This window comes from Molothrus ater, chromosome 21 (genome assembly GCF_012460135.2).
Source record: "Molothrus ater isolate BHLD 08-10-18 breed brown headed cowbird chromosome 21, BPBGC_Mater_1.1, whole genome shotgun sequence".
NCBI lineage: Eukaryota > Metazoa > Chordata > Aves > Passeriformes > Icteridae > Molothrus > Molothrus ater.
This window is the reverse complement of record NC_050498.2, coordinates 7281155-7309135: the sequence shown is the minus strand read 5'-3', so window position 1 is coordinate 7309135 and position 27981 is coordinate 7281155. Positions and strand designations below refer to the sequence as shown.

Genomic DNA, 27981 nt, shown 5'->3' with positions numbered 1-27981 from the left:
GGGCTCAGCAAAGGGGTACATGGGGCCTGGACATGGGTAGAAGAAGAGGTGTAGGGGAGAGGCCTGGCACGGGTGCGAGCTTTTTGGGGGCAATGTGGCAGAGGACAGTGGGTTTGGGGCAGGCTGGCTATGGTGAGGCCATGGAGCCAAGTGGAGCTGCCTCTCTGGCCGGAGCAGCTCATCTACAGGCGGTGACAATCCCAGGAGGTGGTAGGTGACTGCTCTAGTGCAGCTGCCCTCACCAAATGGGTGTATTTCAGCCTGCCCTTGGCCGAGCTGTATCTGGGTTGTGGCCAGAAGAGGGAAAAAAAAATCTCATGGGTTGAGCACATGGTCTCCTAAACTGTACTCTTGGCTCTCAGTGGTGGGTGTTGAACTTGGTAGGTTGTTGAGCCTTTGTGTGCTTTGGTATCTCCATCTATGAAGCAGAGATAACAGTTGGCTTCATGCAGGGATTAATTATCACATCTTGTAGTCACATATTTGTTTATTTGTTTTTACTGTAGATTACAGCTGGAGGAATTCTAAACAGTCCACTTCTCCTTGTCATGGTGTTTGAGCGCATTGTGCTCCTGCCTGAACAGAGGAAATCACTGAGGTCGGTCTCCCCTGTGTTTATCGTTGCTTTCCCTTTCAGCAGTATGGAGACAAGGAATCATCAAAATAACAATTTGTACTGACATCCTGATAATAAATTAATAGAAACAGTTACATAAGACACAAAGTTTGTCAAAGGTGTGTTTGTAGGGATGGCTTCCGTTTTTGACTTCAGAATTACACTGCAGGCGCAGTGCGCTCTGTTATAAAGTACCCTGCAAATACTCAATTTTGAGATGTCCCCAGTATAAAATAATTTACTCTGTAAATCCAGTATTACTTCTACTGCTGAAATAAAATGGATGAAACAAACTTCCTTCCTATTTTCCACATAATCTAACAGAAATTTGTATCCAGCAGGTGTTGAGGTGATCCCGGATATGGCTTAGGTGAATTTTGCATTTGCCTTTAGATAGGCAGAGCTACTCGGGACTTTAATCTGGGATGGGGGGACACCTGAGGAATGTTATTGGCCCTAACCATTGTGGACCACATCTAGAGTTTTGTGAACTTGTCCCAAAGTGGTCTGGTACTTTGCCTTTTCAAATCCCTATAGGAAAAGTGAGACAAACGTGGATCACTTCAAACATATGTTGTTGTGGGTATTGGGAGAGGCAAACTAAAGGTTTATCTGATGATCTCAACCTTGAAGTTGGCAGCTTTGACAGGAAACTTGGTTTCATTCATCTGCCAAAGATATTTGTAGTGTATCATTTGACAAGTTAAAAGGCATTTTTGTAATGACACAAAAATAAAACCATCCGCTTTCTGAAACTACAGTTTCTGTCTTCTGAAATAATACGGGAGGCACGCTTCTGGGGAAATTAAGGGCATGTTTGAAAGGTAAACATTTGTGTTTTCAAATGTTGGAAGAATGGTGTTTAATGTGAATCTGCTCAGCGTGGCCTATTGATACTAATTTGGTTTTGTACTTGTTTTGTTGAATTAGTGGATATAATTTGCTTTTGGAGATGGGAGAACAAAATGGAGCAGTAAGAGAGAGTGATCCGCCCATGGGGTCAAAAGGTGGAATTAAGAATCAGGTTCTTCTGAATCTTGATCTTGTACTTCTTCCTGCAGACAAATTGCCTGTAAAGCTCATGAATTATGAGAGCTACTGAGGTCCATGGAGCTAACCCAGCAAATGCCAGCAGAGAGTCTGGGCCACAGCTCTTAATGTTACACACATGAAAGATAATGAGAGGTCTAGGTAAAAATCCTCAGAGTCTCTTAACATTGGCTGCAGAAATATGTGAATAATGCTTTGCCCTTAACTATCAAGTATTTTACTTGAAATGCTAGATCTGCATTTGATATGTATTCAGTGACTGCTTCAAAAATATCCAGTATAGTCTGTGAACAGACTGGAAAAAGTTCACTGAAATTCTGAAGGAACAGCTAGTGTGAAAATTATGTTTATTGTTGCCAGCTGAACTAAACAGCACATTTAGCTTTCCTAGTCCATTGCATTAGGCATGTTCTTGCTGCCTTCTCAAAAGACCATAGTAAGCATCTAGAAAGTTAGTTCAGCTTCATTTGCTAATTTCCTGATGCAAATTTAGTCCACTTAAGAACTAAACAGGTTTATGTATATCTGCATCTGGGATTTGCACCAGTCTATCTGTCAGATAGCTATACCCAAAGTTAATTCTGTCTGAAGGAGGTGCCAGAACATCAATAAATAAATATTACAAATTGCCTAGCGGTTCAGCTGACAGGCAGAACTGGTTTCAACACATTGCTCCCAATGTGCTCTGCAGAGCTGGCCCTGGACTAGACCCACATGACATTCCAACATGGACAGAACCTTTAGGAGCATGCACCAGCTCTCCATGATATTGTAGGAGAGGAAGCAGAGAACAATACTAAGTCCAATGGAAACTGTGGCAAGAATTTATTCAAGGCACATTTTAATTACTCGAGCAGGGAGTTTGGCCAGGACATTGGGGTTAACACCCCTGCTTCTGTAGAGGTGTCTCATAGTTTATTTTTTTTTAATGACTTGAAGTGATGAGAAGCTTGGCTTTCTGTCTCAGCAGAATGACACCAGTTCAAGCAGTGTAAACTTCTTACAGCAATATGAAGGTGCTGGTTCAGAACTAACTCAGAGCAGTGATGGGGCCTAGTACAGTAATCATTGCTTTATAAATACTTGCAGTAGATAAGAAAGATAAGAGTGTGATTAGGGCACAGTTTCAGGTGCTGTAATTACAGCCATGCCTTCCTCAGCCTTTAGTCCAAATGCTGCTTGAATCTGGCCATTTTTAAGCAAACAATTGTAAATTTTAGAAGAAATCATAGCACTTGAAGCAGAGAAATTTGGTTATTAATTATATAGCAGCTGTGGACAGCAGTTATCAATGCTTTTTCTTAGAAACTTGTTATCATACAAGCAGAATGTAATTTTAGCCAATTCAATTCTTTCATGCCAATGGGATTTTTAGGATGTGTTCTTTGTATGTATGATGTACTAATTTAGAAACTAACTTTCAGCTTGTTTTCTGCTTGCAGAGAAGATAAGCACTTGTGTGTTCTAGTGGGTGACTAGTTGTGCAATGCACAAGTGAGGAATTGTTTTGATTTTACTAGCACATGAAACCTGCCATCATTCCTATAGTGCACTTTGGGCCATTATTATGGGTTATGAGGTTATACAGGAAAAACATGTTCTAGAGAAAGGCTGGTCAAAATAAACGAGGTAGAGTCTTCCAGATTACAACAATCTGGTTTTGTATCAATGATGTAAATGCTTGGGTACATCCACAGGGATGAAGATACCATGTCAGGCAGTGTGCCTCTGACAGTTCCTGTTGTAAGGACAAAAATGAAGCAATACTGACATTATTATGTAACTGCTTTTGTATTCTATGACAACAATTAAAAAACTTCACTCTTCTCTTACCTTTTATTAGATGCTCCTTGCTGTGCACTTACGATTGTTCCATGAGTTGAGCGGTTTTAGCTATTAGGAAATGGGGAAATGGTGGCACAAGAAGAAGTACTTGCCAAGGTCATATGGGAAATGAGTGTCAGAGACATAAACAGAATCTCAGCCTTCTGACTCTGCCCTCTGGGAAACCAGACAAAAGTGGAAAAGTGGCTTGCAGTGTGACTCAACGGCTTTTCCTTCCCCAACCACTGCCATGCTGGGCAATTACAAATAAATGCCAGTAGGTCATTTCCACCTGAGTCAAACAGGTTTCCAAGGGACTCTAGGTAGCATGTCTTCTGCTAGTGAGAGCTCTTCCATGGGTCTTTGCAATAAATTTTCTTTGAAATCTTTTCAAAATTTTGGAACTAACTGTTTTTTAGGCCACGACAGCTGACTACAAGGAGAGTCTGTTTAGGTATCTCAGATTTTTCCCCAGCAGCAGGGCTGAAGGGGGTTTCACTCTGGCGTTGGTTCAGAATACCTGCAATGGGTACAAGGACCCATTATGGAGTCCTGGATATTGAAGAGTGACTGATGGAAAGCAGCAGCACAGGAAGGGCCTTGGCTCTGGTCCTTGGATGGATGGGTAAGAAGAGGCCTTTGGCAGAGAAGGGAGAAAGGTGACTAATAATGTGAAACTGGGAGGAAACTCATTGCAGTTATGCAATCTGCTGGCTTGCTTTCTCTGAGGGAAGACACCTTTTGTTAGTTGTTCCACTGGCACTTGCTGCTCATGCTGTCTTCTGAATAGAAATCTAAACCAATTATTTCTCTGCTTGACTTAGGAAGCTTAATTTAGCTTCGCAGCAATGAAAATACAACAGCATTTAATTTCTTTGTTCTCCATCTGCAGGATTTCTTTTAGATTTATTTTGTCTCTTCCCTTCATTATTGGTTCTTTTTCCTGGCTGTCCAGTAGTTTAGCCAAGATGAAGAAACTTTTTTATCTCATTTGTTCCATGGTTTTCTGTGTTCTTTTTGCCACATTTCCAAAGCTTCCATGGAGAATTTTGCCGTGGTGGTTCAAGAAGTTGCTGTTGTCTGGTCTAATCCTTCTCCACAGGTTTTCCCTCATAGCTGAGTCAGCAGAAGAGAGTGTTCTGTGCCTGACCCTGCTGGCTTAGTGCTGGCTATCTCAGCTCAGACCCCAGCTTGACAGTGCTGTGACTCCCCTGGCCTTTGTCCCAGACTGGCTGGTGTAGGGATGTGTATTTACCTCAGCTGACCATGGTACAGGGAGGTAGCCTCTGGAAGAGAGTTTGCTGGAGAGGATGACTGAACTGCTGGACAAGAGTTGGTGGAACTCTCTGAGAACTCCTAGATTTCATATTAGCATGGTGGCTTTTCCAGTGATCTGCAATGAACAGCTCTGCTGTTGACCCTATCTAGATCTTGATCTCTTGTTTTACAGATTTTATAGGTAAAACAACATTTTACATTGTTATAAACTTGCTTCCAGGCACGGATTCTTATAATCCATAAAACAGTTGTGAAACTGTGGCCTTGCTCTTCAGCAATTCTGCAGGCACCTATCTCTGAGACATTGTATTTCACCCTTGAATAAGATTCTAGACCAAAAAAAGAGTTAGACTGCATACAGATTAACAAATGTGTTGCTAGTATCTCTGGCTACTGCAGCATGACTCACCCATCAGTGCTTGTCAGAGTCTGGCGTGACCTCATTGAAAGCTTCAACATCTCTTATGTGAAGGCAGGTTGTAATCCAGTGTGGGAATCCTAAATAGGTGGGGAATGAAGTTCTGAGATTGTGATAATGCATACATCATAAACATCTCCCTGGAAATCAATTATGCCCTCACCAGGAATATTCTTACAGATTTCTGAGGATCTCTTGGTGCTAAGCCTGCCTCTCCCTGCTTTCATTTAAAAAACCACCTGTATTATTCAAGACAGCAACAGAAATCAATGCTGGTAGGAAAATTTGAGAGTGAATGGGACATGTCAGGGAGGAGATGCTCTGTTATTTGCAAGGTCAAGAAAGAGCTGATGGTTCCTTTTTACCTGTTTATTTATCACAGCGTCTACAGACTTCTTTTTTTTTTCCTTATGTCAGTAATGGGGCTTGTGGTATGCATCTGCTGCTACTCAAACTGAAAGTGAAATCCCTGACTGTTGGTCTGGTTGCTGTCCTAAGAACACGTGAATGTCTGCTCTGTTTGCTGTAGGTAATTTCTGTATGTGGCAAATTTGTCTGTGCCAGCCTGGAAGCTTTGTCCATAAGCAGCAACAGTTCCTGTCTCTTGGTTTCTCAAAGCTGCAGCTCCTCACTGGTTCCACAGAGCTGCTTTGTCACAGAGTGTCAGTACATTTGTAGAAGTCACTGCATCCTCTGCTGTGCTTGGGATCAACTCTGGCATCTGTCTGAATGTATGTACATCCCTCCTGCACAGACTCTTACCTGGTGAGTTTGTTCTCTTACCCCTTGCCTTAGGTAGATGGTAGTATGACTTCTATATTTCTTAATAGTTTTTTATCTTGAGTCTGGGAACATGGATTGTTATTATTTTGGGATAGAGGACAAAAATCCTGAGTAGATATATTTTACATTCTGGTCCTTCTTTAAGGAAGGTGTAGCAGGTCACAGAATTAATGCACACATATCATTTGTAAGGGAAAAATAGGTGACCTTAGGCCTTTTTATCCATGATTCTTTACCACAGAGATCAGACAGGTGCTATGTCTCCTTAACTGTTTTGTGAATCCATGGGGAAATAAGTTGATGGGTCTGCATAGTTTCTAGTACTGAGCACTGTGCATGTGCACACAAAAATACATCTAGTTCTAAAAAATGTCCCTGATGTTCTTTGTGTAGAGACCAAGGCCTGGATGATGTTTGCAGACTAGGCATACCTGTGCTGGATGATCTGATGGATTCACATTGTGATGTACCGGGCCATAAGAGATGGAAGCCCCATAAAAGTGTTGTCCATGCTGCATTCAGCTGTGGGGATGTTGGCTTAAATGATTGATCTAGTATTTGAAGTCCTATTGCTTAATTTATATCTTGATTTTTAGTACCTTGGCAGACCTTTCTCTCACAGTAAAGCATAGGTGGGGTTCTAGTAGAATTCTGCTCTTAGGTCAAGCTCAAACCTCATTGCTCCTCCCTGCCTTCAGCTGGCAATGGACAGACACCATTTGTGACTGAATATCCTGAGTCACCGATTCCCAGCTGGCATGTGCACTGCAGTTCCGTCTCTTCCTTTCCGACTGCACTCCCTAGAGGAGATTGGGAACAACTGCAGTCGTCAGCTCCAGCGTGGTGTGTGCTCTTGCCGGGATCCACTCAATTGGTGGACAACCCCTGTCTACGTCTATGGGGTGAGCTGCATGTGATTTGTTACTGTATGCCTGGTGTTTCCACACCGGAAAATAGAACAGGTGTAGGACTATTTAAAAAAAAAAAAAATCAGTTTTTTGATATTTACTAGAAAAATATTTACATTGTGGAGATGGTGATAGGATATCTCCATTAAATAATCAGTTGAGACAAGTGATGATGCCACTAATGCTCTCACAATAAGATTGTGTGATAATGGATGAAAACTAAGAATCTAGAGAGATGATGATGAAGGGTGAAGTAGTTACTGCCTACACTAGCAAAATTCTGCTACCAGAAGCATGGGTCCACCATGCAGGAGCTGATAGATTATCTGTTGTGTCAGACACTCTTTGCTGTGTTTATTATCCTGCTTGTGCAGTGTCCCAAAGAAAGGCTGCTTAAGCTCAGCAGGGGAATTATGCAACATGTTGCTGTGTTATTTCATCTGACCAAAACATTTTCACTGTGTAACACTTGCTGCTAGTCTTGTGCATAGCTCTGGGGGAAGCTGAAACACAAAACACTTCATTGAGCTTTTTGATCCAACAGGTCTTGACATATTGCTGCTGGACACATCTCTGTGTCTGATGTGAACTGTGACTGTTCCATTCTGTCCTGCTAAAATAACAGCATATTAAACAATACTATTCTGTCCATGTCATTTCCACCTATTGACTAAAAAGTTAAATTCTTATTAAGCTAGTTTTAATTTACATGTCATAAGATATTAGTTAACGGTCAGCTGATTTTCCTGGCATGAAGACTGCAAAGTGTGTAACACAAATTAGTGCTTGTGTGGGACCAAATGAGTTAAACCAGCTCCTTCTGCTGAGACACCCAATGAAATACAGTGATGGTCTGCATATCAAATCTGTTTGCAACAGGTCACCAGTGTTTGCCTGGGACAGTTCATCCTGTTAGCAGGCACTGATCCGGCTGCAGAGGAGATATGTGGCTTGTGCTGACTCAGGAAACCAGGTGCAAGTTGTATCAGTGAAGTAAGGAGTGGCTCACCTTAGAAGCAGGATGTAGGTTTGAGTGTAAGAACTGTTAACAAATCACCTTTAGAAGAAAGTTGGGGGGAAAAAATACAGGAGAGACACTTTGAAATCTGACTTGATAAATTCTGATTCTTCTTGCTGCATCAGGGGCTTGTTCCAAATGGGGAAGGTGTGGAATTGTTAACACCACTGAGGTGTCTTGGAAAAATGTGCACTGTAGCTGCAGACAGCAGTTTCTGGCACATTTTCTGGGAGGGTTGGATGACAGCTGTTCATAAACTGTCATATAGTTACTCTCTTGTTCCTTCTTTATAGATCTGACTCATCTCTCCCTGTCCTAAACACACCAGTTTGTTTGGGTTTTTTTTTCTCTCCTCTCATTTACCTTATATCTCATATCCTTCAAGATTCCTTTTGTATCTCTGGACTTAATTCTATTAAATCCAGTTCCCTTGACTTTTTCTTTGCCTGTGCTTTGCACTTGCTACAGAGCCCCAGCAAACTTGGCAGCCAACCCTTGGGCACTCCAGAGAAAACAACTGTCTAGACCAGGCACCTTCTGCCCCATGCCCTGGACGTACCCCCAGAGCTCCCAGGAATTACTCTGTATTCAGAACAACATGTTGCTATGCAAATGATTCCTTTCTGTTATTCCTCTTACCTACACAGAGTTACGTGCCCCTGACTTCTCAGCAGGCACTAGTCTAATGTTTATTGATCTTTTACAGAGGTCTGATTCAAAGGAAGATTGATAAAATCTTGTCCAGTGTTTTTGTGAACTCATAATTGCACCTGCCTCCTCCTAGGGAATGAAGCAAATGGGACTGAGGGAGCCCACAGAATAAATAGTGAATAAATAGTACCTTCTGCAGAGCTGGAGATAGTGCAAGCTGGAGGCCACCACTGCAAAGGCCTTGCAGAGCCTCTGGTATCCAGCAGAATTCAGGAAGGTGTGTTACCCTTTTCTAAAAGAAAGGGAAATCAAATCTTGGTCTAAAGACTCCTATGGCATGGGAAGGGCACAGAAGCTTTAATGCAAAGTTGCAAGCTGTGCCTGTTCCCAGTTAAAGCCCTGTTGCCCTAGGCAATCATTGAGCCTGTCAGTGTCCTGCAGCTTTCATACAGAGATGAGACCAAAATAGCTCCACAACTTTACAATGTGGCTAAAAATAGCTTGCAGGTCAGCTTTTTTCTCAAAGGTGGTGGTGACATCAGGGGGAGAGCACTCTTGCTCCTGTTCAGTGCAGGTAGAACTGGATAAACAAAGCAGGGACAGCAGCAGTTTAGCTGAAAAGCTTTGAGGAAAGAGAGGTGATAAGGGATGGGAAGGGACTTAGGGAGAGATGGGCTAAAGTGTCAAAGGCATGGGCGGACCCACTGCTGCTGGCCAAGTTAGTGTGCTCATACCCAGACAACTTCTCCCTGGGGTTTTGTCTCCATGAAGTTTGAGAGTTATCGGTCTGTTCCTGTCTCCTTGTGGCCCATGTCAGGATGTGTCACTGGGTGGGCTGGCCAGCCAATGCAGCGTTTCTTGCTCCTCATTTCCAGACAGTGAACACAGCCCATGACATCACCTCTGGCCAGCGGCAGATCAGAGGCTAGGCCATGGCAATGTCAAGTGTGTTTTGCTGTGGCCATTCAACCAGAGAGCTGATCTTTTACAGTGCAATTTGCATGTGGAGAAATCTGGATGGCCCTTAGTTCTAGGGGGATTTCAGTATTTGTTCTTGGGCCAAAAATAGGCTGTTTTTATGGGGTCGAACTGTCTGTTTTTGTAGAGCATTACATTTTACCAAAGGAGCAAAGCTGCACACCATGATCCTCAGAGTTTTAGTCTCTGTTGTGTATACTAAGTCTGGCCATGGAGATGAGTCTCAGCCAAGTCTGGAAGTTAAGTGCCTGATTTGGAACGTTATGGGAATCTAATGTAGGTTATGTGAGGTTTGCCATGCCTGCAGCTCCTGTGCTGCTGAGGTAAGTGTACTGCAGCAGGCTGTGCTAGTGAGAATTTCCTTTGTGCTGCAGGTTTCATGCCTGGTGCTTTCATAGTGCTGAAAGAGGGGAAGGAGACAACAAAAATGTGAAAAATCGAGGCCAGGTCATTACTGTCAGATGAGGACAGTCCTGTAGCCAGTCAGATGTGACAGAATGCACTTGCTGATGCTGCTACCAGGAAGCTTGAGAGAAATGTGACTGACTGAGAGCAGTGCGCATGTGCCTTTGGAGGAAGGAGGCTATGTGTGTGCTCTTGCAATGCTTTTCTCTGCCCAGCAACATCATTGCTTCTTTTCCTGGTGTTCTGCTTAAGCAGCTGTTCTGCATTTATGATCCAATCTATTCTTCATGCAGGGCCATCTTCACACTGAGCCACCTTCACTGTCACTATCAGAAGGACTGATAAGACCTCAGTTTGCTTTGAGTAAGCACTATAAATAGGGCAAAAGCACTATAGTTACTGTTCTCTTAAACTAGTGTGTCTTGTAGGACCAGCCTCTGTCCCCACCTATTTAAAATGGCTCCTGTTGCCTCACAAGGGGGAGACTTCAGCCAAATGCATCTCCATATTGACAAGTATAGAGAGAATTGTGCGCATGATCAGCTTGCTGAGAATTTCATTTGATGTGCAGCTGGAAGTCAGCTGCCAATAGAAAAGGGAGCTCTGCATCCCTACTTGTGTGCTCCCAGTGCATTTAGATGCCACAGGCCACATTAATTGCAGACTGCAGTTAGAGCAGGTTATAGGTGAAATCAACTCAATACCATCATCATGACCAGTTAGTACAGTCATTTCTTAGCACTGCAATTTCTCACCACAGCCTGCTCCTTCCCTTCAGTGAGAGCTGTTTCTTGGTCTGCCCTGCCCAGCTTGTAAATGTGGCTCATCAGTCTCTGCTTCTTTGCAAATGAGCTGTGTAGGTAATGGGAGGAGGAGAAGGGAGCAGCACTGCAACCTGCCCATCCCCAGCTGGTCATAAAGGCTCCGTGCTCCTTAAGCTTTCTGAAGTTATTTGCCCCATGAATTGTGTGGGTATAAAACTTTGTTGTTTCCTTAAATGCTCTGCCTTTTACAACAGGTCACTTCCCAGTGGGGAAAACAGGCTGTTGGTGTGGTAGGCACTCAGCTTGGCGTTTGGATAAGATCCAGAGGCGATTAGTTTGGGCGCAGCAGTGTGCTAACACAGGCAGAATGCACCCAGACTGGCTTCTGTCGAGATAGCCCCACTCTCCTCGCTCTCCCCACCTCTGTCCACAGCCCCTGGCTCACTGTGAGCACCAGTTCCTGTCCCTCTCCCTGCCTGCACTGGCACACCCACAGGGAAACAGAATTTGCACCCCATGCTGCTTGCCCGTGTCCTGATCGGTACCAACCCTCCCAAAGCAAACAGTGATTTGCCTGTCTGCTCTGACTCAGCTGTGCTGAAGGCAGGAATCAGTAATAAATCCTGTTCAGTAAAGTCCATAGGTAAGGAACAGGCTTCTGTAGCAGATACTGAGGCATTTTAAAGGAACTTGACTCTGTCCCAGGAAGTGCACTGAAGTGAGCAATGCTGCATTGGGCAAGAAAACCTACCCAGGAGCCATTAATCTCTCAACATCTGTAGCCCTGTGGTTGTAAGCACTGGGGGTTGTCTTCCCCTGCCTGCAATTACTAGCTAGCAACTGGGAATTCAAAGGAATCTGGGCTATCTTTAGGAAGCAAGTACCTACTCTTTGCCTCCTCTCAGGAAGCAAGGTCCTTCATTACAGCCTGTCATGGCAAGGGCCTTGCAGATAAGGAGGAAGGGCAGGAAACCTGCTGGGCTTTGCTTCTTTAGCAGCTCTAAATATTTTCCATAGTCTTAGCACTGTGAGTCAGCATTTCTAGAGCCTTGACGTGTTTACAGCAGCAATCAGTGAGATGGTATAAGGTAGGTGGAATATGGAGGTATGTTTGTGTCTAAAATGAGAAACCCTTTGCCCAGGCACAAGTGGAGAAGTTACCAACTGTATTTTCCATTTGTGACTAACAGGAAGCAAAGGATTGGATACCCTAAACAGCAACTGCAGTGGAGCCATTTCCAGGGTAAGGAGTTTCCTAGTGTGAGTAAGGGAATTGAACTTCAAAAAGCTGTAAACCTCGTGTTTCATAGTTCACTTGATATAGATATATCTACATATTAAAAAAAAAAGACTGCAAATACTTAGGATTATCAGTATAGTGGGATAAAGGTAACACTTCCCATCTCAAGTGGTATGGATTCATTTTGCATTGGCCTGGCCAGACAGGCTGTGGGGCAGAAAGACCCCCAAAAGTGTACAGGCAATAAATCAATCACTGAAGTTTTCATTCAGAGCCCATACCTGCACTGGAACAAGGAACATCAGCCATGGGATATCTTCTGTCACCACATGCAAGCTTTTTCCCTATGCCTGACTGGTCAGCCTGGCTGGATCTCATGGTAAAGGGAGGTGACATCAAAACCAAGATATTTTAGATCTGCAACCTCAGTTCTGCAAAGGTGTTTATTTTGAAAATTCTAGTTTCCATAGCGATGTAGTGCTGTTCTCTCTCATCTTTCTCCCATTAACCCAATCTTAGCAGCCATTAGATAAATTATCAGTGAGGCAAACCTTAGCATTTTTTAATCTTAAGTGATTTTATATGTGTTGGTTCCTTAGTGAATCAGAGGCATTTAGTCAAGGATTGACTCACATCCTTTCCTGGGGCTGCCATGAGGTCTATTGCAGTGAAAAGATGATAATGAAGAGTGAATATTATTAATTGGACTTGATGAATGAATTAGTAGTGGAGGGGGGGGGGGTCTTATGTCTGGAATTCTGGTTCAGTTATATGTCTTCAGATTTTACTTGGGTTCCACTATAGCTTCATTAGGACATCATATTTTTGTTTCATACATGTAGTAAATAAACCCATTTATAAGGCTTGCTGTGTACTGCTGTTCCACTGCTTTTCTCCACCCCAGAGGTGACTTTTGGACACAGTTCCCCTTCCCATTGTTAACAGAGCCAGTGCTTGTGGCTCATTCCTTCATTCTTCTTTTCAATACCTACAAACATGCAGTTAAGAAAATAAGGCAATATCTCTTTTATTGGTGTGTTTTGTTTGTTTGGTAGTTGTTGTTGTTGTTTTATTTTGTTTCCTGGTGTATCTGGCCTTTCCTGGTCAAGGAACTATTAGTTTTGCCAGAACAGTTATGCAGGTTGGAATGTAAAAATCCCAGACTTAACCCTGCAGCAGTAATGGCATGCAAAAAACCAAGATGTGGAGATGATTTATTCTGATGGTGTAGCTTGCCTTTTAAGGAGATGATTTAGTGAGTTCTTTTGCCTATATGAACTGTATCTCCACCTGGGGAGCTATGCCAGAATAGCTGTTCCATAAACCCTTTGCTGTGAACAACAGCCTTTGTCCTGGAATTCAGTCCTCATGAGTAGGTAAGCAGTGAAGTACAGAAACTGTGTGGGAGAACGAGAGTGGCACTGTGGACCAGATTCCAAGATAAGGAAGTAGGGCTAAATACAGGCAAGGGTTAGCCTTTGGCTCCTGCAGTGTCCTCACTTAGTAACAAAAATACCTGAACTGTATAAAAGAGAACACAGATCCAGTAAGCTGAGGATGCAGGAATCCCTCTGTGGAATCTGGATGTTAACAGGCATCTGCTGCACAGTGCCCATTGCTTGCCCTGCCAGTCAGTCTGATTTCCTCCCCAGCTAGAGCCATCAGCTGCCTTGTTTGTATTCAGTCCATGAGTTCTTCAGAGGAGGTGGGTTTTCAAAAGTAAGTTCTTCACCCTGCTTCTATTTGGGCTCCCCAGGCCCTGGATATCTGGCAGAAATATTCTCTTAAATCCCAAGAGGTATAAGCTCACTTGTGCTCCAAAGAATAGTAATCCTAACAAAATCTCTATTTTATATGTCAAATATTTACTTTTAGCTGAATTATGCCCATTCATTGAGAAAACTAATAATACTTTGCTCTTCACAATGTAGCTTATCAGTGAATCCTGATATATATTTTATGCAAAACATTAAAAGGTGGTTGCTTATCTTTTCATTTACCTTTTTTTTTCCCCTTCATGTTCCTGCATTCCTATGTTTTGAGATAAGGTGAACAAAAGTTCTCCAGCTGCTATCTCTGAGCTACGCATTCAGCAATACCTTCACTGTGTTCTTTCTGATTCACTCCCTCCAAGGTGAATGGTCCCAGTCTTTTTAAATTTCCTTCTCACAAGGGCTCTTCCCAATCCCTGATCTTGTAGTCAACCATCATTGTCCTGTGTCACATAAAGAAGCAGCAGTCACAGTAATAACTCAAACAATAACCCCTCCAGATCTGGTGTTCTGTCAGTCCTGGGCATTGTTAAGATGGAGATCCTGAGTGCAAACACAAGCAGTGGAGTCCCCATGAACCAAATGCAGACAATACCCAACCCACATTTAAAAACTGATAATTTTTTTTTTAAATCCTGTTTCAAAATACCTGCTTGGTATCCAAGTGAAATGAGAATGAAATGCGACTAGCAGCCTTGTGACTGTTGTGTTGTATAACAAGATAAAAAGTGCTTGGGATTTGTGGATTGAGCTTTTTTTCATTTGTCTTCCAGAGGTTAAAGTCCACTGCAAGCAGTGACCGATACAATTCCCTGTGTAAGTCAGGCTGGACTGCCTGTGCCTCAGGTTCTAACAGCAGGGGAGTTTGTGCAAGAGCACCTTGGTAGGTGTTTGTGTGGATTTCTCTGTGGTCCCTTGTGATGATCCTAAGAAGCAGGAGGAGATCCAGAATTGTCTGAAAGCCAGGATTCTTTGAAATCCCAGAGAAGTAATGATGAGCAATGTGGCTGAACCTGCTAGCCTGCTTCCCATTCTGCTTCTTGTATGTGTCCAAGAAGCTGCCTCCAGTTTATACAATTGCACTCTAGTAAACAATTTTGCAAGCAGCCATGGGCAGCAGATGTTACTCATGCCTGTGTGAACACTTCAGTGTTTTTACAACAGGGATGATCCTCAGATTGAGTCCTGTTAAACAATGGATGTACCCACCAGAAGTCCCACTGGTCACAGCCATTCTGTTACAGCTTGCTCAAAACACTTTGAAGGATGAGCAAAATAAAATTAGATGGCTTAAGTGGCTACAACCCCAGCTGTGTCCCCACTGCCCAATTCCCAGAAGGTCATCCCTGCAGCCAGGCTGGCTGTGGAAGGCAACTCCAGAGCTGCTGTAGTGACAGCCCATTCTTCAGGGTGTTAATATTTGTCTGGCTCCTCTGTGAAACAGTTTAGGAAGCTTAACCAGAATAAAAATGTGCACTTTTCCATCTGAAGAATTATTTTTTAGTTTAATTTCTCAAATGGGCTCTGAGAAGCAGTAGTGTTGCTGTGAGGGCAGGGCAGAGAGAGATGACCTTCCCTTTTGGGAGCAGCCATTACGTCAGTTTTGCTGCCTCACAAAACTATACCCTATGGTTATTTTTGGTGCTAGACTGCCTTAATTTTCTGGAGAGTGAATGAAGGATTAGCATAGTGTGCTTATGACATTTGGAAACTAAGCTTTCAGAAAAAAAAATCATAATTCAGCATGTGCTGAAATGGATATGTTTAAATTGCTAGGGATGGGAAAGATGAGTAAAATATGAAATTTTTACAATTCAGCTAGGGGGTTAAATCCTTTTTTAATTTTTCGGGTTTTGCTGCTTTTTAAGACCTCTAACCCAATGCCTACTATTCAGCTGCCTCTAGAGAGAGAAGTCTTTAAAGAGACCAGCTTTGTACCTATAAATAATGTACACAGCAGAGTACAAAAATGGAGTCAAGGAGAAGCTCCTCCTTACCTGAATGTAACTGCAGCAGCTCTGTGAGAATAGCTGTGGTCAGGCTGTGAGCAGCACTCGTACCCTGTCATCCATCTTGGCTAAACTGCTTCTGAGAACTAATTCTGAGATTCCAACACTTGAATATCAACTGGTAAATCCCAACTGCCTTGTACTGAAACACATGAGATGCCAGCAGCCAAACGTGGCAAGGTTTTGAACAGTGTGGTTATAATCCTACTTGGAACTAAAGGTCTGCTGGAGTGCTTTGTTAAGTTGGATGTGCTGGAATATGGAGAATTTCTCAAGTCTGAACCCCTGCTATAAATGAAAACACTGTGGCAAAAAAATGTAAATAAATGCCACACATATTTTGTGTAAGAGCCCTTCCCAATATCTATAAATATGGTAATTTTGGGGTTTCCCAGTTTTGAGTTTTAAACAGGACATAGACACATGAAATATTACAAAGCAAGCATTTTATTTTTTTCATGGATTAATTTTATAATTTCACTTTTAACTTACCTGAAAACAATTAATTGAAACTAAATGTAGTGTTTTAAAGAGGATTGCCTTTGAAAGAAAATAATTTGTTCTTGAAAAAATAACTTCAATAGCTTCTCAGTTTAACTGCATTTTAATATGAATACAAAACTCATCCTGGGTCAGGCTCTCCAGGAAAACTTTCTCATGATTCCTGTAGCAGTTGATTCATTCCATGCTGCCTTAATTTTGCAGCTTTAAATGGCAGGTTCTCTGCAAAGCCATCCACTTCAAAGCTTCATAAAACAGAGCTTTGAATAAATTACTGAGTTAGAAATTACACTGGCTGTGCCCAGCTTTGTGCCTGGATGTGGGAATACTTGGCACTGGGTGTGGAATTCCAAGGAAAATTGCCTCTTTGTTGGCTTGCCAAAGAGCAGCAAGGAGGAAAACTGCTGCAGATGAGCAGACACGGAAATCTCCAGCTTCCCTTTCCAGAGAACACATCCTGAAGAACTGTTGAATATTAATACACATTAGAACTGGTGCAACACTGGGCAAACAGTGGGATTGACAGGAACTCCTGCTTCTGGAGGGGACATGTCCCAGTGTGGCCACGGGGCAGCACTGCCTGCTGGAACCACTCTTACCTTTAAAATGCATCCCTGAGGATGCCACTGGAATCAATGGGCAGTGGGGAAGGCCCACCGTGTGTGGACACACCATGTTGGGGTGTGGGATGCCCATGCTTCATGAGGCCCAGGCTGGATTATTTTGGATTTATTTTCTCTCTTTTGCAAGCTTTAGATAATCTAATACTGATAACAAGACACGTCTAAGCAGTGACATAGTTGCTTTGTCTTTCACAAAGAGACAGCCCACCTTCCTCTGTATTCAGATTTCTGGTATGTGTGTGTGGAGACGATTTGTCTATAATTGTTTGCTTTCTTCAGAGTCTTTTGAAGTTTAAATCTTCAAGCCAACTCCCTATATTAAAAATAAATTCTTCCAAGCCACCAATAAAATGTCAGCTGTGATTAAAGCCCGACTCCTCATTTTAAGACTTGTCTCCTAAGCACTGTGAGGTCACTCAATGAGTCAGCTTTTGAAAGGACCAGGACCGTTATTGTTTGGGTAAAGCCCAAAGTTCATCATTGCTTGCTTAAATGGTTTCATCACGTTTTAAATGGATTTGCATTGTGCTGAAAGAAATGTAAACTGCAGGAATGATTTGGCAGAGAACTTGTGATATTTCAGGCACCTCAAATCTTGAAAAAACCCTCTGTATTAATGTCGAAGTTGGTATTTCTGGTAAGGAAAAGCTTTACCTCCTGTGTAGTAAAGAGGAGGGTGAAGTGGGAAGCTCTGTCTGAGGCATAAACTTTCAACTGTGTTCTCTTAAAATAAAGCTTGGGAACTGTAAAATCTCCAGACAAGGGCTCTTGTACAGTGCCAAAGTCTGATAGGGCTTTTCTAGACACATGAACTTCATTAATTTTATTCATTAAAATAGTGAGGAAATAGAACAGAGGATTAAGCTGCAAGGAAAAGCCTTGAGAAGCAAGTCCATACTGTTTTCAGGACTATCTGTGGAGCCCGTTTATATTACACACATTAAATGTAATAGTCTTTAATTACATGAACACATTTTATTTTGTCACTTTTCCTCCCTGTTTGCTGCAGTGCACACTGTTGGGACTATTTGGAGGCAATTAATCACACCAGAGCAGCAAATAAGTTAGAGCAGGACTCTATCTCCAGCCTGTGTCAGTCGTGGATCTCCCCATTCTCTCTGCCCTTTTCCTACATTCCTAATTAACTCCTCCCTCAGTTCCTCACTGATCCATACAACCCAAACCCCTTTATATCAGTGCCGTCTGGAGAACTGGGCCTCGGTTTGGAGGAGGAATCCCGAAACAGCAGTTGAATGTCTTGCCCTCCTGCAGTGGAGGCTGGCTGGAGCAGAGGCGGGAGTTCAGGTCATTTAGCTGCCACCACCCCCCTCGGAACATGCTTAGGTGGGGATGATCAGAGATTGAAATAGTATGAAATCTGTTACAAATTCTGTCAAGTTTCAAGAGTTCTCCTCCTTACACTCTCGGGCTTCCGCATCAACCTTTGATTTTTGTTAAGCATCAGTCAAACCTCCGGTGCTTCTCTCGGAGGTGGACAGGTGCATTTGTCGAGCCCACCTTTCCCGGACCGGCTGGGTCCGTGCGGGGAGCGGCGGGTCCGCCCGGGCGGCTGCGGGTGGAGCCCTGGAGCCGGGTGAGCTCCGGCTGCCGCGGGAGCGCTGCAGCTCGGCCCGGCAGCGATTCGGGGCGCTGCTGCTGCTGCTGCTGCTGCTGCTGGGAGCCCGGGCGCTCACGGTGTTCACATCCCTGCCCAGATCCCCTCCGCTGGGGCTGTTCCAACCCTCTCCACCTGCCCCGGGGCGCGGTTCACCCGCTTCATGACGGCAAAACGCGGCTTTGCGGCATCCCGGGCAGCCCTCCTCCCGGTGACCCTGCGGTGAAAGCCCCCCGGGGCCGCACGCCGCTCCCCGCCGCTTATGGAACGCTCCAACGGCGAGGGCCGGGGACGGAGGCGGCTCCGCCGTGGCCGCTCATTCTGGCTCTGTGGCGCTAGCACGGGGAGAGGGCGAAGCGCGCCCGTGCCCGGCAGCCTCACCTGCCGCTGGCCCGGGGAGGGGGCGGCCGGGCGGGTCCGCGCTGGCCGGGCCGGCTCTCCCCCGGCCGCGGTGCGGCGGGGCGGGGCGGGGGGCGGGCGCGGCGGCGCCGCTCGCTGATTGCAGGGCGGGCGCTGCCAGTCCGCCGCCTCCCCCGCGCCAGCCGCGTCCCCGCGCCGGAGCCGCACGGCCCAGCAGCGAGCGCCCAGCCCGGCCCGGCCCCGCCAGCCGCCCCCCATGGAGGAGCAGCCCCACCACCACCATCACCACCACCACTATTACTACTACGGGCACCACCACCACCACCCGCAGAGCGCCTACCTGCCGCCGCCCGACGGCCGAGCCCAGCCTAAGCCGCCGCTCCGCCACGAGCACAAGCACGGCGGCCCGCAGCACACGGAGGCGCCGAAACGGAGACCAGGTTGGAGCGGGCAGCGGGACGGGGCCTGTGACCTTCGCGGGGCGGCGGTGGGGCCCCCCTTCTCTCCCTCCTCCTCCGCCGCCGCCGCCTCCCCCGGCCCGGCTCGAAGCTTCTCCGCCGCGCTGGGGCCGCTTCCTGTCCGCCATGTTGGGGCTGCGGGAGCCGCGGGCCCGCCGGCACCGCCGCCCGCCGGCACGTGGGGCCGGGCCGCGCTGCCCCCGCCGGCCGGGCCCCGGGGGCGCGGGGGGGCGCGGGGGGCGGCCGGGCGATTGATGAGCGCCAGGATCAATGAGTCAGAGCAGGCGGAGGGGCCCGGCCCCGCCGGCGGCGGCGGGAGGCGGCGCGGCCCTGCCCGGCCCGGCCCAGGGCGCTCGGCCGCCTCCTCCCCGCCGGGGCCGGGGCTGCGGCCCCCGGGCCGTGCCGAGCCGCCGCCGGCCGGGCGGCAGTGCCGCAGAGGCGGTGGCCGGTCAGCGGCGCGGGGGGAGCCGATCCCGGGCAGGGCCGGAGCCCCCGCCGCGTTCCTGGGGGGCTCCCCGGCTCCAGCAGTCCCTCTGGGGGGGTTTCTGCGGGGTCACAGCGAGTGCGTGGCCGCCAGGCGACCCGAGTGCCGCGTACATTTTGGTTTTTTTTTCCCTTCCCTTGAATTTTCCTTTTACATAACGAGGCGGGAGGTGGGAGGGGGCCTGGTAGCAGCAGAGCGGGGTCGGCAGTGCCCCATGTGCAGCCTGGGCAGCCAGGGAGGGACCTGATCGGGCACACGCTAAAATAAGTTACCGAGCAAAAATAAGTTGAGAAGTCATTTCACTGTTTGCAGTGTGCCCAGGGTTTTAATGTGTGCCTAGGCTGGCACCCCTCCCTTCCCAGCTCTGAAACGGTTTGTGAGCTTGCCAGATCCTCTTCACCTGTTCTTCTTATCGTCCTGGTTTTTTTCCTCTCCCCTAAATTTTGGTTGCTGCACCTCCGTGTCCAGGCCAAGGCCAGCTGTGCCAAATGTTGATTTGGAGAAAACTCAGGCAGCTGAGCTGTGAATGCTTGAGAATTGGAACTAGAAACTGCTGACACACTGACTTACTGAAATGGATTTTGTTCTTCATTTTATTCTTTCACTCCTCATCTGCAATGGTCTTATGACCACTCTTATTGTTTTGTTTCATTAACAAGTGGTGTCAGAAGTCTTGAGTCATACAAGGTCAGCTGTAACACTGCTCTTAAAAGGGCTTCCTCTTCATGCTATTCTGAAATACTTCATTTTAGAGGATCCCACCGTTCTAGTTCTCTCTGGGGTGAAGTATTTATGGTTAATTTTCTTAACAACATATTTGAAAGATATAGTGGAAGTTGTGGTGGTTACAGATACTTGCATGTAGTAAAATCCTTTTTGATCCCCCTCGGCAAACTCAGTTGTGGAATTTCTGTAAAGATTCCTACAAGGATTCTTGTGTTCCCGACTTGCACAGAACTTGAGCTGTTACATCTGCCAGACATCTGAGGCTCCAGGATGTGAGGGTAACAATGATTTTTTAGTTACAGCACTTAATTTCAACAACATCAGCAACAACAAAAACATTCTTCTCCCAAGCTGGAGTTTTGCCCGCTCCAGTTGTTGAGGGACTCCCTCTCTGTGCTGACTCGGTGCCACCGTGGCTGCAGATGGAGCCTTAGGTGGGTCAGTGGCTGTGGGGGCTGTGAGGCTCCCCAGCCTGGGGAAGGAGGACGGATGAGTCAGAGGAGCTGCGGGTGCAGGAGGGATCCCTCTGCAGCTGGAGTGTCTTTGTGGGGTCGGGCTCTGTGTGCTCTCCCCGTCCCCACTGGGGCTCCAGGGCTTCTCCTGGGGCTTTAGCCAGGGTCCTCGAAAGCAGCAGGCCTCTGGCCAGAGATGTTTAAAAAGGAAAAAGCAAAGAGGAAGTTGGGGTGGTTCAGTGTGGACTGTCCTGGGCTTCCAGCTCTGCTTGAATTGCACTCCCAGAACCATGGGACCTGGAGTGAACTTCAGAAGGGAAGAGTAAAGCTCAGTCTACAGCACAATCTCATGGTTTTATGAATTGAAACCCCCAGCAAGTACTTTATTTCTTGGGTCTCAGGCTCATACCAGCTCTCCTGGGAACTCTGAAATACAAGTTTTTCAGTGGGGAAGAGACCCATTGCTAGTGGCAGCAGAAGGGCCTTGCAGGGATGCATTTCTTAGTTCTGTCACCTTTTCAGTGCTCAGGAGCATGTGTAGGGAGGTGCTGGTCACTATTCTGAAATGTAATGAGGAGGAGATGTGGCCACATTTTCTTCCCTCCATCTTCCAGCTGGACTTGCACGTATCCTTTTGGAAATAATGTGCTTTTTTTCCCCCACTCCTTAACTGAGATGGCATTTTGGGAGGAGGTCTGCTGGTGTTGCAGGCCCAGGAGCTGATGGAGACGGTAGGAGTTGTCCCTTGTTCACAGTGTGTATCCTGAGCCTCCACAGATCTTGTCACAAAAGCAGTGGATCCCGCTGTCTTGAAGCATCCTGGGAATTAATTTTTTCCTCTCTGTGACCTGGAAATAGTAGCTGATGAAATAGCTTTCCAGCTTGCCAGTGATCTTCAGTACAGTATATTTTCCTGGCATAGTATCTGTATTTTCTTTTGCTTTGTTATGTTATCTGTATGTCACTCAGTTATGCGGGAGGCAGTCATGGCTGGTCCTTCCTGCTTAACCCTTCTTGCTGTGCGTTCCAGCAAATAAATTTATGCAGCTTTACCTCAGAGACTAGATATTTTCCTATTTTAAAATGTCTGCATGAGGAAACTGGATATGTTTGGGGCTGACTGCAGCTTTCTGCAATGACAAGTCTAACATTTCACATTCTAATTCTTGCCTTTTGCTGTTTTTGGCTTCCCTCTAGGCTACGGAGAGCTGAATGGTAACGCAGGAGAGCGAGAAGTGTCCCTGAAGGGCCTGTGCTCTGATGAAGCCACCGCCCCAGGATCCAGGGTACCCAATGGCAGCCAGCAGCTCGTAGATTCTAATGTCACCCCAAAGCAGACTGTGAAGGCCGGTGCTTTGGGGAAAGCTGGAATCAAAACCAAGAACTTCATTCAGAAAAATAGCATGGACAAAAAGAATGAGAAGTCCTACGAAAACAAACACAGAGAAAACCAGTCCTCAGACAAGCCAGAGGGAGTGTCTATTCCAAACGGCGTGGTGACCAACAATTCCAGCTACATCACAAATGGCTACGTAGGCAAAGGGGCCGATAACGATGGCAGCGGCTCTGAGAGTGGATATACCACACCTAAAAAACGGAAAGGCAGGCGCAACAGTGCCAAGGGTTGTGAGAACTTGAATCTAGTACAGGACAAAATAATGCAGCAGGAGGTCAGCGCACCAACCTTGAAACAGGAACTTGAGAGTTTCAAGCCTGATTATAGTGAACAAAAGGGGAACCGAATTGAAAATACTAAGCCTGTTTGGAAATATGAGGCTGGGGCTGGTGGAGCAGGCAGGGGAAAGCCTGGGCTCGGGGATGTACCACGGAAAAACTCTGATGCCAAACCTGGGATTAGCAGCAAGAAGTTTGATGACCGGCCCAAAGGGAAACACACATCGTCAGCTACGTCTAAAGAGGACTCATGGACCTTATTTAAACCACCCCCAGTTTTTCCAGTGGACAATAGCAGTGCTAAAATTGTTCCCAAAATTAGTTATGCAAGTAAAGTTAAAGAAAACCTCAACAAAGCAGCTCAAACCCCATCTACGTCATCCTCATCGTCTTCATCATCTGCTGGGGAAACTCAGGCCCAAACATCAAGTCGACTGTCCCAAGTCCCCATGTCTGCTATGAAATCTGTCACCTCTGCCAGCTTCTCCAACGGGCCAATCCTTGCTGGGACTGATGGAAGCGTGTATTCCCCGGGGGCCCAGCCACTGCTCTCCACTGCTGCTAGTACTGTACCATCGACCTCCTCCTCCTCCTCTGAGTCTGTACCCCAGGACATGAGTACAACTTCGACAGCCCTCGAACAAAAGAAATCTGGCCTTTTTATCTACCCTTCAAATATGCAAACTGTGCTCCTGGGGACAGCGCAAGTCGATTTCCCTTCGCAGACGAATCAGCAGAACCTGGGGGATATCTTCCAGAATCAGTGGGGCTTGTCTTTCATAAACGAGCCCAGTGCTGGACCTGAAACCGTTGTGGGGAAATCTGCGGATAATCAGTTAATGGAAGTGACATTTCAAGGGGAATATCCTGCCACTTTGGTTTCACAGTGTCCTGAAATCATTCCCTCAGGAACTGAACAACCTGTGTTTCCTAAGGCTTATGAGCTGGATAAACGGACTAGCCCTCAAATTCTTAGTGCTGTTCTTAAGCCTGGGACTGCTGTTGAGGGTGGTGTCTTAGCTTTGGAGTCGCATCACACAGGTGACCTACAAAAGGCAGACACCGGTAGCCAAGGTGCTTTAGTGTTTCTTTCAAAAGACTATGAAGTAGAGAATCCTCTGGCCTCTCCTACGAACAATTTGCTAGCCTCCGCCAAAGAACAGAGGTACCAGAGAGGCCTAGAAAGGAAAGATAGCTGGGGTTCTTTTGACCTGAGGGCTGCTATTCTATATCACACTAAAGGTAATGGCTTAACTTGCTGCCTAAGGGCGTTCTCTTCTTTTTTTATTTTATTTTTAGAAGTGCAATATTCTAACATGGTATGTTCCTTCCAGCAATTCTAATTGTTTTAAAAATGACCCTTTTCTTTGCTTGCATATCCTCTCATGGCAATAACGGTCTGGGGAAGTTACTCAAAGGGTTGTTTAATTAATGTTAAGCGGTATTTGTTTCCCTGTTCCCGCGGACAAGCATGAGTGATGTTGAGAGAGATGATACTTAGCAGGTCCTCGTGAGCCACCGAGCATTGGAAGGAGTTAAATGTGTGGTTGCAGCTGCTCTGTTCCAGCTGTACCAGGTGATATTCTGTCTCTGTGAAGGCTTCATAGTCTGTACTCACACCTCTGCCACCAAAGTGTTGCAGCTTCTCCCCTGGGCAGATCAGACCATGAAATCATGGCTTTGAAGGAAGAAGAAATTATTCCTACGACTGTAGGTGTGATTTATTTTTCTAAGTGTGCCCCACACACACTTTTTCCCTGCCCCTGAGTATTATGGCAGCAGCAAGACCAATCTTTTCTTATCAGCTCCTCTGTGAGCTGCAGATTAAATTCTCTCCTTGTCTTTGTAGGCCACATCTTTCAGATGATTTTACTGCTTTCATGAAGTCCTTTGTAGTCCAGCTCCCTTTTTTCCTGGTTTTTTTTTTTTTTTTTTTTTTTTTTTTGAGATTGAAATGACTCAAATGTGATACAGACACTTTAGAAAGGGAACGAAGAGAGGGAAGCCTGTGGCATGGCTTGCTTTCTGCTTTAGCCTCAGCCCCAGAAGCTCTGAGGACTTAAGGCAGTTTTTGGCTTTTGGTGCTGGCTCAGTGTTAGCAGGAGCCTGGTTGGGTGTTCCTTTTGTCACAGTGTTATTTACTCACTCTTGACCAACACTGGGGCAGTTCCTTTTTCTGACCCCCTTCCCTCTCCCTGCTCCCCTCTGCAGAGAGTGGCTACTTGGCTTTGGCAAATTTGCTCTTTTCACCCTCTGCAAAGTTCTTGAATTACCACTTCACAAACTCTGTATGGCATAAACCCGAATGCCTTCCTGTAACAGTAACAAGCCCAGTCATTTAAAAATAATAACTCCAAATATTTTTTCCAGGTCATCTCCCTCTCAAGATGTTAACATTTCAAGCTCTAGTATTCTTGAGAACAGTGTTCATCAATTGATTTTATCTGGTCCTCTCCCTTCTGCTCAGTTTATTCCAGCATTAAAGCAGGCTTTCTAGTCTCATTTTTGTGTCTGCTTGTACTTTAAATCCCAGCTTCCCATCAGAAAGCATAACATGGAAGAAAATCCTGGGTGATCCTTTTCTTAATTTTGCAAATATTCCCTAGACTTCTGTTTGCCTCTGTGTTGTCAGCCTGAACTTGTGGAGCAGCAATTGTGCTGCCAGCAAGGCTCATCAGCTCTCCCATTCTCACTTGCTGTGAAAGGCAGACCTCAGTGAAACAATAGGAACAACAGGAAAATAAAGAACACTCCCATCCCATGTCCTCTCAAGGAGGTGTTAACTTCAAAGCCTGGCTGCCTTGAGCTCTTCCAAACACAGGAGTTAATTACATTTGTTGGCAAGAATGGCCACTTAAAGCACCCGTTAAAATACTGTTCTCTGCTCTTCTTCTGCATGTGAATGGTCTCGCTTTGAGCATCCAGAGCAAACATCCTCATGATGGCCTGGGGATACCCGATCCTGCCCCGGCACTCATCTCTGCTAATTTCTTTTTCACCTTATGTATGTGCCATCGTCAGGGTGTTACTTAGGGGTAAAAGATGATGGCTGTTTCTAATCAGCATTGTCATTAATGCAGTGATGGGGTGCTCCAAACACCTTGGGTTTGTCTTTCTCCTATTTAGTGTTCAAAAGCTTTACAAAGCAAGAGATCAGGCCAGGTCTTAGTACTTTTGTAATGATGGTGGGTGTTGCATTTCATCCTTGGGGTGAGATGGGTTAAGGGATATTTGGAGGGAAGGTGTCTCCTGTCCTCTCTTCATGGCCGTGGTCCTGCAGCAGAGCCCACCCTGGCTGTGAAATGCCTCAAAAGCAGAACTGCCGGGTGTGATTGCAGGACAGCAGTGCGGGGGTTAATTCCCACACTGTGCTCTCCGTTTATCTTGGGCTCTTTTCCTGAGGTCCAGCTCCAAGCTAGCCAGTTCCTCTGCAGTAGGAAAAGAGCTATTTCACTCGGTTCCTTTTCACGAGCTGCCTTTTCCTCCTTGCTGGGGAGAGCCTGTGGGTTTGCCTGGGTCGGTGTTAGGGCATTCCGGGCACTCAGACTGTTTGGTTTTGATTTTGAGAATCTCGTGAACTTCTCCCTCCCAGATTGATCTGTTTGCTGTTGAGCAAAGTCTCGGTAGTTTGATCTTTGCATCTGCCCTGCCCTTGGGGTTATGAACACAAAGAGAAACGATCACAGGACAAGGACAGGGGTGAGTGTTGAGCACTCTGGGGTCCTGGTGTGTTCCCTACCCTGAGCTCCTTGTGCCCTGTTTTAGTGCAAGGATGAAGCCCTGGAGGCTGCAGAGAAGAATGAGCTGTAATGCGAGTGGTTGCAGTGCTTTGAATGTGACAAATGTGGACACTCTTTCCTCCACTGTTTGTGCGTGCAATTGTGACCAGGTTGTGTGGATCCCCATCCTGGACTGTAAATTTATTTGGGAAAGCCTCCAGCTTATTCAGTAGCTTTGTTCCAGCAAACCAGGCTTTCCTGTGCTTGGTTTGCCCAGCAACTGCACAGGACATTTTAAACTGTAATTGCTTCACAGCTTCCCTGTGGAAAGATGGATAGAGGAGGTGGCACCCAGAGAGGGCTGGCTCTGGTACAGTGCTCCTGTAACTCACCACAGTGTCCCTGAATGCTGGCAGGGCTGGGTGGCTGCAGAGCACAGCGAGCTCCTGGTGCAGGATTCCTGTGTTCCTTTGCGTGTTCCCTGACTGCTTTTTCTCCAGAAGCCAGAGCACTGGAACATTCAGGATAGGATGATGATGCACTCTCTTGTTCTTCTGGGAAGCTTTTCCTGTTGGTTTCATTGTACCTCTGCTTCATGCATTGCTTCTTTCTTTTTTTTTCCCCCCTCTGTTTAAAGGGCAGAAAGACTCCCTTGATCATCTGATCTGCCTGAGTGTAAAACACGATCCTTCAGTGTGGCTGCCTTCACTGACAGCCTGTGCTGCCTGGAGTTTGTGGTGGTGCCTTGAAACGCTCACGAGTGACAGATCTGATTTACCAAGGGAGATCTGATTTAGCTCAGCACTGGTGGGCCTGCTCTGGATGTGCTTGGAGACAGGGATGGGCTTCACATGGGAGACCTGAAGGCCCAGGAAGGAGTAGTGCTCTCATTTCAAGTCATCGTCCCCTGTCTAGGTTAGAAGTTGAACTTCTGCCTTGGTGTGTCATTGCCAAAATCCTTATCTTTTTGAGGTAAAACTGATTCTTGAAGATATTTTGGTCCTTCAGATAAGGAGGCTGAGTGTATGTCATCTTTGCTTGCATCAAAACCAGCATCTTCTTACTGCTTTAGTCCTTCTTTTAAAGACAGCTGGATGAAGCACTTCATATCAGAATAATTGTCAACACTTTGGAGAATTTTGTCATGTTCAGGCAATTGCAGTCTTCCAGGCCAGGCTGTCACTAACACTGAGCTCTAGATAGCAAGCTTTGTGGTGGGAAGCTCAATCATTTGCTTGTCCTGAGCTAAAAAGCAAATAATCGAGGCCTCCAGCTCAGCTGCAGAGCAGCAGAGACCACATGGGTGGAGGAGAGGGAACTGCAGGGTTTCCCTTGCTCTTGCCCCTGAATTTCTGCCTGTGCTGCTGCTTTGTTCCTTCTGAGCACTCAGTTGCAGCAGCATCTCTGCTTGCATGAAGAAGCAGGAGAGCAGCATGGAAAATAGAGCAAGGCAGCGTGGGCCAGCCAGGAGTGGCGTTCGCCGGAATGGTGAACTGGGTCAGAAGAAATAGCAGAGCTGTGAATTCAGCAATTTTCATCCTTTACATCAGGAGAGGGGGGAAAAAAAGCCTTGGTTTCCCATCCCCCTGTGGTGGGAAGGGGTTAGAGCTCTGCTCTCTCTGTTGGTTATGGCCTTGTGGGGCTTGAGCTGTGGG

The 27981-nt window shown here is 46.1% G+C and overlaps 1 protein-coding gene and 1 long non-coding RNA gene across 5 annotated transcripts in view; both read left to right on the top strand.

Annotated features, from left to right (window-relative positions):
• Positions 1-30: 30 nt before the first annotated feature.
• On the top strand, positions 31-17206 carry LOC118694343 (uncharacterized). Of its 2 annotated transcripts, none has more exons than XR_004981408.1 (4): positions 31-598; positions 5716-5951; positions 6668-6871; positions 14479-17206. It is a non-coding gene; the product is annotated as an uncharacterized LOC118694343 (long non-coding RNA). The 2 variants fall into 2 exon arrangements; XR_004981407.1 differs by lacking the exon at positions 14479-17206 and adding an exon at positions 7422-7528.
• A 1802-nt stretch (positions 17207-19008) lies between these two features.
• Positions 19009-27981, top strand: part of NUFIP2 (nuclear FMR1 interacting protein 2) — a 36468-nt gene continuing 27495 nt past the window's right edge. For all 3 annotated transcript variants that reach the window (XM_036395045.2, XM_036395043.2, XM_036395042.2), the window contains exons 1-2: positions 19009-19253; positions 22131-23849. In XM_036395045.2, coding sequence (XP_036250938.1) covers positions 19070-19253; positions 22131-23849 — 1903 coding nt within the window. In that variant the 5' untranslated portion in view covers positions 19009-19069. The remainder of the gene's footprint in view (positions 19254-22130; positions 23850-27981) is intronic.